Source organism: Myotis myotis, unplaced genomic scaffold (assembly GCF_014108235.1).
Source record: "Myotis myotis isolate mMyoMyo1 unplaced genomic scaffold, mMyoMyo1.p scaffold_m19_p_5, whole genome shotgun sequence".
NCBI classification, from domain to species: Eukaryota; Metazoa; Chordata; class Mammalia; order Chiroptera; family Vespertilionidae; genus Myotis; species Myotis myotis.
In genome coordinates this window covers 43,976,336-43,988,919 of record NW_023416357.1, presented here as the reverse complement: position 1 = coordinate 43,988,919, position 12,584 = coordinate 43,976,336, and the positions used below count along the sequence as shown (strand labels likewise).

Here is a 12,584-nt window from a genome sequence, read left to right as displayed (position 1 = left end):
CAACTATAAATCAGAAAAATATACAAAACAACAGAAAAATGGACAAAAGATGTGAACCGGCATTGCACAGAAGAGACAACATATATGTCCAATAAATATGTTGTAAGATGCTCGACTTAATAGGGATATGCTAATTATGACCATGTTCAGAGATACCTACCAGACTGACACAAATTAAGTAGTCTGATAAAACTAAGTTTGGAGAATATGAAGATCAACAGGAAATCTTAAATAATGAAAATAATTTAGCAATATCTTATAAAGTTAAACATTTTCTAATCTATCAGCCAAGAAATTCTACTCCTGGAGATATACTCCAGAGAAACTCTTAGACACATGCCCAATGTTGACACACACCAAGAATGCTACTAGCACCATTGTTCATAATAGCAAAAACAGAGAACCAACCCAGATGTTCATGATTGAAAGATAGTCACACATTCACAAAATAAAATATTTAATAACATTGAAAATAAATAAGCCATAGCTGCTGGCAACAACATGGATAAATTTTAGAGACATAACACTGCATGAAAATAATAAGCTCCATAAGACTGTGTGAAGAATGATATCAATTTTATACATCTCCCAAATAAACATATTATTTAGGCATATTTTTATACAGTGTAAAAAAATTAAGCAATAGAATGATAAACAGTATTCAGTCTGGTAGTTAATTTTTGGAGAGAGAAGAAAGAAGGTGTAAATAGATCCAAATATTGATCATGTTCTAATTTTGGGGCTGCAGAATGATTTCACAGAAGCTTGTGGTACTTTGGAGAATATGACATAACTTACATATATCCTTTTATATAAATATCAAATACAGTTTCAAAAAGAAAACTTTACATCTTTACATTAAAACAATCTTAAAGATGAAACTCCTACCTTCAACTATGCTGGACTTAGCAAGAAATCCTGAAGATGATTTTAGAGCTCCATTGAATACTACAAAACTTGCACCTGTCACTGATAAAAAAAAATACAACAATTATGTTTTAACCTGCTCTATTTTATGTTATAATATATTTGCTAAATATATAATATGGAGCATGGCACATTTTAAGTACCTGATAAATGCCATGCCCACACCACTTAAAATTAGAAAGCTAATAAATAAGATAAATATTGCATTCAAGTTAATAGTTTTACCTAATAATTGATGGACAGTTGTATTAATTAAAATGTTTATGTTGCCCTAGCAAGTTTGGCTCAGGACATAGAGCACTGGCCTGCAAACTGGAGGGTCCTGGGTTCAATTCCTAGTCAGGGCACATGCCCAGGTTGCGGGCTTGATCCCCAGTAGGGGGCATGCAAGGGGCAGCTGATCAATGATTCTCTCTCATCAGTGATGTTTCTATCTCTCTCTCCCTCTCCTTTCCTCTCTGAAATCAATTTTAAAAATATATTAAAAATAATAAAATGTTTGTGTCTGTGTCAGGGAGAGTGTGAGAAATTGAACATCCACTACTAGTGAGAACATAAATCAACAATCTCTGGGTAGACAACTTGATAATTATCTACTAGAATTACAAATAAATGTATTCTTTTATGCACCAATTCCATTTTCAGAAATTAATGGTACGGATACAATGTTATTCACAGTATCTATATATATAAAGAGCCCGGGGCCATCGTAACCAAACAGATGACTGAACAGGCTGAGTGGGGCGACAAGGCCGGCAGAGGGTTAGCGAGGGACGACCAAATGACTGAACAAGCAGGCTGCGTGGGGCAACCAGGCTGGCAGGGGGGGCAGTGAGGGGCGACCAAATGACCGAACAGCAGGCTGCATGAGGTGACCAGGCCGGCACGGGGGTTAGTGAGGAATGACCAATGACTGAACAGCAGGCTGTGTGGGGCGACCAGGCTGGCGGGGGAAGGGGGGCTGGGCAATGAGGGGTGACCAAATGACCAAACAGCAGGCTGTGTGGGGTGACCAGGCCAGCAGGGGAGGCAGATGGGGGCAACCAGGCCAGCAGAGGGGGCAATAAGGGGCGACAATGCTGGTGGGGGGGGGCAGTTTAGGGGCAACCAGGCTGGCGGGGAGGCAGTTGGGGGCGACCAGGTTGGCGGGGGGGCAGTTGGGGGCGACCAGGTTGGCAGGCAGAGGCGGAGTGATCAGGCTGACGGGGGGGCGGGGGGGGCAATAGGGGCAGTCAGTCAAGCATGCAGGAGCCAGCGGTCCCAGACTGTGACAGGGATGTCCGACTGCCGGTTTAGGCCCAATCCTGAGGACATCCTCCAAGGGATCCCAGATTGGAGAGGGTGCAGGCTGGGCTGAAGGGACCACCCCCGTGCACAAATTTTGTGCACTGGGCCTCTAGTCCTACATAATGAAAGGCTAGTATGCAAATCAACCGAATGGTGGAACTATCGGTCACTATGACGTGCACTGACCACCAGGGGGCAGACACTCAACCCAGGAGTTGCCCCCTAGTGGTCAGTGTGCTCCCACAGGGGGAGCGCCACTCAGCCAGAAGCCGGGCTCACAGCTGGCAAGCACAGCGGCGGTGGCGGGAGCCTCTCCCGCCTCCACAACAGCACTAAGGATGTCCAATTGCCAGCTTAGGCCCACTACCTACATGGAGCAGGCCTAAGCCGGCAGTCAGACATCCCCTGAGGGCTCCTGAACTGCAAGAGGGCAAAGGCAGGGCTGAGGTAACCCCCTGAGTGCATGAGTTTCGTGCACTGGGCCTCTATTATTTTATAAATAGCCAAGGACTGGTAAAAGTTATCTCCACCAATATAAAGGACAATTAAATGAAGTACACATATAAAGTGGAAAGTTATGTAGAATGTGAAAATTCTTTATATACTAATATAGAATAATATGCAAAGTATGTTAACAAAAGAAAAAGCAAGGTGTAGTCTGGAACAAATGACTTATTTAAAAAATGTCTCAGAAAAGATGTACATACTGAAACTGAAAATACTGGTTTGGTTGCCTATGGGGAGGAGGAGAGGGTAGCCTGAGGGTCAAGGAAGAAGAGACTTTATACTATAAATTTGTATATCTTTCAAACTTACACCACATAAATATATACCTATTCAACAAATATTAAATAGTTGTTAAATTTTAATGTCAAAAATATCACTGACATGTTAAGTGAAAAAAACACAATACAAAAGTATAAATATCCAGTATTATATCATCTATTTAACACAGATATTAATATAAAAAGGAAATACAGTAAAAATATCAACAATGGCTGTATATTGACACTTTTTTCTTTTACTACTCTTTTCTTCTGCTACTTTTAAAAATATATTTTCCAAGCTTATTACAAATGAGTATAAATTACTTTTATAATCAGAAGAAAAAAACTGTATTAGCTGACAGATGTTAGAATATCTTAAAATTTGTTATTTTATACTAATGTATTAATTTTATGGAATGTGTACTTCCATGTAACTTTCCACTGGTTAGGCCCTCTACTGCACGGGTTTGGTAATCCAGCAGTCACTAAGGTCATTCAACCAGAACTGAGAGTCATGTCACTCAGACCTGCTATGTATTCTACCACCTTTATCATTTTTATATTCCCAGCCACTTATAGTTTTATAAATTATTCTACATTCTTATCTATCCTGTGCTCCCTTAATTAAGAGAGTTGGAGCAAAAAGCATGTAGAGGTGAAAAAAACCTCATTCAAGAGACAAATAACTGGGGGGGAAAAAAGACTCCCACCATACAGGACATATTAAGCCTGAATATCTCTGTACAGTGTTCCAAGTCTTTAAACCTAATGTAGCCTAAGAGAAAAACACAAATCAGAAGCAATTTTAAAATACTTCTGTGTGTTTCCTCGTAGGTGTGGCTCAATTGTTGAGCATCAGCCTATGAACCAGGAGGTCATGGTTCAATTCCCACTCAGAGCACATGCAGGCTCAATCCCCAGCAGGGGGCGTGCAGGAGGCAGCTGATCAATGATGTTTTTATCTCTCCCTCTCCTTCTCTCTGAAATCAATATATTCATATATATATATATATGTGTGTGTGTGTATGTTTGTGTGTATATATATACATATATATACACATATATATACATATTTGTGTAGATAAAATTTTAAAGCATGTTTTATCACTGTCAATTCAGCATACACGTAAAATATATATATTTCCTCTTTGAAAAGAATTCTATTTATTGAGGTGGTTTAATGGATCAACACTAGGAACCAACACTCACCTTTTCTAGGGTGGCCAGTGGCACTATTGGCCTGTGTTTGATAAACTCCATCATTCTGTACACAGACTAGATGAGAATCTGCTTCTGTACTAAAACTAGCTCCAATGCTAATGACATGCTCATTAGAAGAATTTATTACTTTCATTACCTAGGGAAAAAAACAACATTCATTTAGAAACACTTTTACCATTTCATGCCTTTATCAGTTACACTAATTCAAAGAGTCACATTTCTGACCAGCTTCATAAACCTCAAACTTTGGTCTGGAAAACCCCCAAGAATGTGATAGAAACAAAGTTATTACGATAAAATCACCTCAATGCATAAAACAGTAAAAAAAAGAAGAAGAAGAAGAAGAAGAAGAAGAAGAAGAAGAAAGAATAGAATTAAATGCCTTGTTAGGAGGCAAATCTAAAACTTCAAAAATAATATATCTTGCCATTATATATTAGTCTGCTTCAAAACATCAAATTTAATTGACACACTTGTAAGGAAATCTAATGTTTAATAATTATCTTCAAAATTTTAATGAAGCAATTATACTTACATCATTGTATTTTTTCCGAGGTATTTTTATGCAGCTCTTCCCCATTTCCATATGAATCAATAGCTGATCTATATTATGCAAGGTATACTGGTAATTTCGAAGGTCCTATATAAAATTATGACATTTCCATAAACCTTAAACTACTATTCATGCACATTTACCCATTCATCAAATCCATTAAAAAGTATCCATCATTTTAAGACTTGTGATACATAACTGAAAATGCCATCTACAAACTAGTACTAACTTATAAAACCAACTAATCCAGCTACTCCACAGAGTAGTAAACAATATCATTCCCAGGAAGAATTCTATAGTATTTGGGGGTGATCTCCTCTTTCTACTTAAAGATCTTTCAAATAGGTCTTCAAACTGAATATTATAAATCAAAGTAAGTCCACTGAAATTCTTTTTTCTGGTAACAGGTAAATACAAAATTCTAGAAATCTGAGGTGGAAAGGAACCTGAAACATGGCTTATTCCAATCCTTCCTAAAGCAAATGAGGAAACTTAGGCCACACTTTGTTCACATTCACCAAACTTACTAACTTTACAAACACCTTAACTACATCTTCAAAAGCTTCAACATCTGTGTAGATCTCACATTACCTAAATATGTAAGCACCCCAGCAGGATGAATTGAAAGGCAATATAAATCAGGTACATATAAATTAGATGTGCTCTAAAAAGCAATTCATTAGAAGCAGCCCATTTGTGTTAAATGAACTTAGGATATATTTATAAGTAAACTTTCATTATACCAAATATGCTAAATTAAAATAGGAAAACATAAGTGTGTAAAATTTACTAAACACATTTTTAAAGTAACAATATAAGAACACTTAACAAAATAGTTCAATTACTCACAACAAGTAAGTTCATTATAGTGTGTCCTATCTCTCCAAAAAGAGGTTTTCGGCCTCTGATACTTGTTAGAGGAGCAGGGTATGCTATACAAAAGAAAAACACAAACTGGTTACTGCCCAAAAAGCCCAAACAAACACAACAGAGTCTTGAATGTATTACCTTTAATTCTTATTTTTCAAACAGTATGAATAAATTACCCCCAATCATTTCTTTGGGGAAAATTAACCCATACTGAGTACTAATCAGGTGCGGCATTGAACTGGGAACTCTGCATACATTATCTTATTTAAACTCTATAACAACCTCATGAGGCAAGTATATCTACCCCTACTTTACAAATGGGAAAGTAGGTCACTAAGTTAATGTAACATAGATTTGAAATTTGGTTTGCCTGATTCCAAAACATTTAATCTTTTCACTATATGTTTCCACAAAATTATGATGGTTGGAAAATTACAGTAATTGGCTAGGGCCCCCTATCAAGTTCTGAATTTGAAGAAAAATAAGAATTAAATATTTTAATGGCGTGTATAATTAATATTCAACTGTACTAATTTACAGATTTATATAGTAAACTTTTATAGTTCCTGGGTCAGCATGATAACAGAAGCACACAGAGTGAGAGAAATCAATGCAGAGAAGGAGAAGGGACATGGAGCCTGTCACCTAACAACCTTCCTCTTTCTTTAGGGCACTATAAATACTGCACAGCAGGAAGAAAAAGATAACTTGCTGGCAATGTAGCAGGACCTCTGGAAGGAAAAGAAGGTGAAAAAGGAAGGTAAGACTATTTCTATGATGATAAAAAGCAGGTACATTTTTAACCTTCAGCTTAGGTAAGGAGCAAACCTCTCTAATACCTATTATACAAATACTAGAGGCCTGATGCACGAAATCTGTGCAAGGGCCTTGGCCCTGGCCCCCACCCGCCACCGCCGTGGCCCGGGGCCTCTGCCACCTCTGCCGCAGCCCCCACCCACTGTAGCTTTGTCCAGAAGGAAGGACGTCTGGTTATGCTTTTATTATTATAGATAAGTTCTTAAAATTCTAAGACAACACACCTGACATTATCTATTTTCAAAACTTAAGTCAGGGGAACTCACATCTTTGCTATTACATGTTTTGTGGTGTTTAAAAGGATAAGTTATTTGGAGGACAGGGGATGTAGACTAGAAAAAACATAAGATGTAGTGGTAAATGACATTAAGTAAATGCTGACTTTTTCCTTCATCTCTTATGAATCAGGGAGCAACCTTGTAATTTGATAGAATTTTACTTAAAACTATTTTCAAAAGGTTCTGACTTAGAATGACATCCTGTCAGTTTCAAAGGGACCTCACAAGTCATCTAATCCAAAATTTAATGATATTTTAGCCAAATGATCTCAACATAAAAGCATAGATAATCCCCATTTGAAAATTACTAATTTCAGACACTTATTTTCAGTTTTTAGTCACGGGAATCAACTTCTGTCATTAATTTTTCCATATGTACATTATCTCTATAACAATATAAACACACACACCACACCACACTTCCAAGTCCATTTCCAAAGAGGCATGGGCACCAATAACACCAAAATGCTAGTCTATCCAAAACCCAGCAGAACATAAAGAACTCAGAAAAAATAGCTGAGACTAGTTAACTTCTATGAATAACTGCTGATATGCCCTCATCACTACTAAATAGCTACCACAGCTTTGCAGCTCCAATCCCTGTGTATCTTTTGAGAAGTCCCTCATTTGCCCCATGATTTTCCTTTCAGTGTGTGAAACAGACTTGGTATCTAGAAGTGATACAGGCCAAACTTACAGATTATATGCTACATAATTACTTAAAATTACCTAGTATTAGTATACTGATCTAACCTTCCATAAAAATAGCATTCAAATATTAATATCAGAGACAAAATATTAGGTTGAATGGATGTAACACTTGGCTCAGAATGAAAATTTTTTTAAGTTCTTCGGTTTACACAGCGTAAAACCTGAGATAAAAATTAAATCTTGCCGGAACCGGTTTGGCTCAGTGGATAGAGCGTCGGCCTGCGGACTGAAAGGTCCCAGGTTCGATTCCGGTCAAGGACATGTACCTGGGTTGCGGGCACATCCCCAGTAGGAGATGTGCAGGAGGCAGCTGATCGATGTTTCTCTCTCATCGATGTTTCTAACTCTCTATCTCTCTCCCTTCCTCTCTGTAAAAAATCAATAAAATATATTTAAAAAAAAAAAATTAAATCTTGTTACTTTTTATACAATTTAATAGCATCTCATACTTAAATCCTAAATAAGGACCCCCTCCCAAAAATCACAGTTTAATAAAATTTGCCAAAGAGAGGGATTTAATGAATCTCTCTCTCACTGAATTTGTCCATTTTGAAATAGTAAAGGTCACTTTATAATCTTCCTACATTTAATTTCCTCCAAAAATATCTATTAAATTATATTAGAATGAAATGTATAAAATTTCATTAGATGTACTTCACATTGAATAAATAAACTATTTCTTCAAAAAAAGGAGAAAGAGCCCTGGCTGGTGTGGCTCAGTTGGCTGGACTGTTATCCCATGCACCAAAAGGTCTCAGGTTTGATTCTGGGTCAGGGTACATACCTAGGCTGTGTGTTCGTTCTCTGGTCAAAGACAACCAATCGATGTTTCTCTCTCAGATCTATCTTCCTTCCTTCCTCCCTCCCTCCCTCCCTCCCTCCCTCCCTCCCTCCCTCCCTCCCTCCCTTCCTTCCTTCCTTCCTTCCTTTGTTCCTTCCTTCCTTCCTTCCTTCCTTCCTTCTTCCTCCCCGCTCCCACATCCCTCTCCTCCCTCTCTCTCAAATATATATATATTTTTTTCTTTTTTTTAAAGTTTAACACTGGAAATAATTTCAACTTAGATATAACCATACATATAAACCTCTTTAGAATCTCAACTGTATCAAGGGTAGATATGTAAAGATACACACAAACTCACACTCAAATATACACATATACATATACTAGTATTATACATAAATGATACAGTCTACATCACTTTTAGGTAATAAGCTAAATGTCAGGAATATAAAAATAAGAAAAAGGAACCTCATGCTTAACAAAGATGGGAGCCACTATTTTTAAGTATTTCCTTTTCTAAAAATAGTCAACTCGATTATAGTCAGGAACTGAAAGTAGTAGCACTGATAATCCAAAAATCCTTTAAGTTTGACTCTCTAATGTACACAAATTGAAGGGGGCAATAATTTGTCTTCTTACCGCATAGGCAACATAAAATGAACTCTCTACAGTACATACTTTTTAGAAAACTTCAAGTTTTTGTGGGTTTGTTCTAAAACTTAAAAAATATATTTTAAGGTAAGTTTATATAATGATTATAAACTTGACTTCATGACATATCAAGGTTTTGTAGACTAATTTGGTAGTACAGGAGGGTTGTTTTGGAATTTTAAAAGTACAGCAAAACAGAAGTGGTTCCATTAATCCATTAAAATTTTTATTTTAATGATACCCCTGGATTCTTCTTTTACTATTTGAACCTATGAAATTTAACTTAATATTCTAAAACTTACCTTTATATTCTGCACCCAATCTCAGCATTAAACGCATAGGGAAAACCTTTGCCCAGGGAATCTCTAGCTTCTGGATAAGAATTCCACAAAGAAAAGGATTACTTGGTAAGGGGAGATCATCAAGTTTCTGAAAAGTAGGTGTAATAAATAGGAATCCTCCATGGTCCTTGCTACCGAGAAAACTCTCGGTAAAGGTAATATTGTCCAAGTTTTCTATGTACTTTCCTGGAAATAAAATCATTTAAAAAAGATTTTAAGTTGTTTAAAGAGGCTTTCTGAGTTTGAATGTTCCCATATAAACTTTCTTATACAAAGCCAATGTAGAATTTTATTTCCACTCTAGAACAAGCATCTATTCAATACCTTGTGTGCACAAAGCTCGGTTATTCCTGGAGCTAGGCATAACCATAAGCTATTTAAAAAATTTCTTCCTTACTGAATGGTCAAGTAAAATCAAAATGTCCCCCAATCTTATACAAGCAGTAAGAAAAACATATAGACACATAAAAAATAAAAAAGGTAATAAATAAATAAATAAATTAATTAATTAAAGGCAAATATATTTGACGTAAAAATATTTTCAAATCTGTATAAAGACACTAATCAGATAAAATGCTAGATTTAAGGAGACTGAAAACAATGATTAAGACCTGAAAAAGCAATAATCTCTTCACAAAATAAATCTTTAGTACAGTTAGCATAACCAAAAGCATAAATGCCTTTAATTAATTTGTCCATCCCCTAGTCTAAGAACTTGTATGCATGCATATAAGCATAACCAATGGACACAGACACTAGGGGGATGAGGTAATGTGCTGGGGGGTGGAAGAGGCCAGGGGGAGGTCAATGGGGAAAAAGGAGAAGTATGTTCTACTATTTGTAATACTTTAAACAAACAAACAAAAAAATTAAAACAAAAATAAAACAGTTCAAAATAAAAAGCTATACCTTTTAGAGCATCTTTATATATGGAGATAAATAGTCTGAAGATGTCCTTAGGAATAGTATCTTCATTTGGCAAACATAACAATAGAATAATAATTTCTGCCTGTCCCAAGCCATGCAATCCATTGGTTGAGAAGTACCAATATTTGTCTGAGGAATCTTAAGTGATAAAAACATACAACTATCAATTTCCACTTCTATTAACCAAAAAAACTAAATATAATTGTCTTTTGCATGAAGCACAATTTTCAAATTCCTTATTTTTCCAGAGTTCTCCTCACAAAAACTTTGAATTGCTTAAGATTAATGTAGAAAAGAGAAAAGATTATCTGATGGAGTCAACTAATAAATAACACTAAAATAAAAGATGCACTAATATGGTGAAATGCAGTGGGTAAGAATTAGGTTAGTTTCAAAGAGAATGAAAAGCTGAGAGATGCATTGTTGAGTACTAAGGATTATTTATTACTGAAGATTATTTAGTTTCTTACTTTTAATTGGATCACAAGTCATTGACTTTAAACTGTCTTTATTGCTACTAAATCAGGATTCTTGCTTACCTCAATTACCAAATTTTAATTTCGCTAAAAGCTAAATGAATGAAATGTATTTAATTGTATCATGAACATCAAAATACAGCTCAGCTATAAGCCCATGACCTTAACATAGGACTTATTGAGGGACACTAGTAAAAATCTGTAAGCTTGTATTTTAAGTTCCACCAAATATAAATTTGCAAAAACTTATATTCATATTTGGCTAAAAAATCCAATATCCAGTGCTGCTTATTTTCCATGATTGCCAGTATAAATCTAACTTGAGGTTGTAATTAATTCAGAAATACTGCTTTCCAATTAGGCAAAGAAAGATGAATCATTACTTACACAATACTAACTTGACATTAACGAGTAGATTAGCATTTAGGACAAATGTAACAGGATGAAAAGCTTTGTCTTCAAGAAGCAAAATGATCTGCTCCTGAGATGGGTGTTCTTCTACTACAGGCCCTAATTCATGAAAATGACATATAATTAGAATAAATATGACATCCTGTTAAATATGCTTGCAGTGAAAAAAACAAGATTTATAAATCTACCAATGGCTTGAGCAAATTTAAACAAAAGCAAACATGTTCCAAAAAGTCAATCAATATCCTGGACAACTGTTATATACTTACTAGAGGCCCGGTGCATGAAATTTGTGCACTGGGGAAGGGGGTCCCTCAGCCCAGCCTGCCCCCTCTCACAGTCTGGGAGCCCTCAGGGGATGTCCTACTGATGGCTTAGGCCCGCTCCCCAGAGAGTGGGCCTAAGCTGCAGTCTGGCCTCTCTCTACGGAAGGTGACCAGGGGAAGGCGCCACCCCCATCACCCCGCTGCTGCTGCCACTGCCAGCTGCCACAGCCACCAAGGTGTTTTCATCAACACGGACTCCAGTCCCTTCACCACGAAAAAATGACAACTTTCTTTAGGCATTTTCAAGATGTCTCTTTCATAGGATATGACATTTCTTTCTTTTTTTTAATCCTCACCTGAGGATATTTTTCCATTGATCTTTAGGGACGTGGAAGAGAGAGGGAAAGACAGAGAGAAACATCAATGTGAGAGAGACACTTCGATTGGTTGCCTCCTGCATGAGCCCTGACCTAGGCCCCAGCCAGGGAGGAGCCTGTAACATAGGTACATGCCCTAGATCAGAATCAAACCCGGACCCTGCGGTCCATAAGCTGAGGCTCTATCCACTGAGCCAAACTAACTAGGGCAGGATATGACATTTCTTAGTCCCTCCAGCAGCGGACCTTCGTTTTTTCCTCCAGGAGTGAGGTGGAAAACCCTAGAACACCTTCTTGGATTCTTATTACCCAAGTTACCAAGAACACTGTGAGTGGTGTACAGGGAGCTTAGCCAACGAGTGGTAAGAAAAGGTGTTTCCTCTGCAGCTATGCGCAGAGGTGGGACTGCTGGTCCGCTGTCTCCCAGCAGGGGTGGGCCTCCGTGTGTGTGTCCGTTCCGGGCCGGGGGCGAGCCCCCTCTGTGCGCGCAGCCTCCTCCTGAGCCAGTTGTGACTGTTACAGCATCCTGACTAATTTGCATATTACCTCTTTATATATATAGATTTTTACTTTTCTATGTATGTAAAGAATTAATACTGCAATGCATATAAATCTTGATATGTTGTGTATACACAAAAATGTTGATTAAAAAGCATATTTATATAATTTTAGCACCTTTAAAATTTTAAAACAAACATTTTTGTAAAGTGGATTCTAGTCTGCCAGCCATTCCAATTATAAATTCTGAAACTTACAATGCTGAGGAAAGTAATCTAGACCCAAGTTGTACATGCTGCTCGCTGACATATGCCCTATGCCAGCAACAAGTGGCAAAAAAAATTAAAAAATAAAATAAAAATCTTGCCAATCAATAGAAAAATATCCATGGCCTGCAAAGAACAGGGCTTGAAGGTATTTTCACCA

The 12,584-nt window shown here is 37.0% G+C and overlaps 1 protein-coding gene across 7 annotated transcripts in view; it reads right to left on the bottom strand.

Moving 5' to 3' along the window:
* Positions 1 to 12,584, bottom strand: part of ZFYVE16 (zinc finger FYVE-type containing 16) — a 44,217-nt gene that overhangs the window by 6,785 nt on the left and 24,848 nt on the right. For 6 of the 7 annotated variants that reach the window (XR_004967478.1, XR_004967477.1, XM_036308762.1 and 3 more), the window contains 7 exons: positions 10,994 to 11,116; positions 10,113 to 10,268; positions 9,165 to 9,389; positions 5,605 to 5,687; positions 4,738 to 4,842; positions 4,191 to 4,338; positions 889 to 969 (listed from right to left, as the gene is read on the bottom strand). Coding sequence is in view for 5 of the 7 variants with exons in the window: in XM_036308762.1 (XP_036164655.1) it covers positions 889 to 969; positions 4,191 to 4,338; positions 4,738 to 4,842; positions 5,605 to 5,687; positions 9,165 to 9,389; positions 10,113 to 10,268; positions 10,994 to 11,116 (921 nt within the window). In the remaining 2 variants the exon portion in view is untranslated. The remainder of the gene's footprint in view (positions 1 to 888; positions 970 to 4,190; positions 4,339 to 4,737; positions 4,843 to 5,604; positions 5,688 to 9,164; positions 9,390 to 10,112; positions 10,269 to 10,993; positions 11,117 to 12,584) is intronic. The other variant, XM_036308761.1, reaches the window with a different exon arrangement.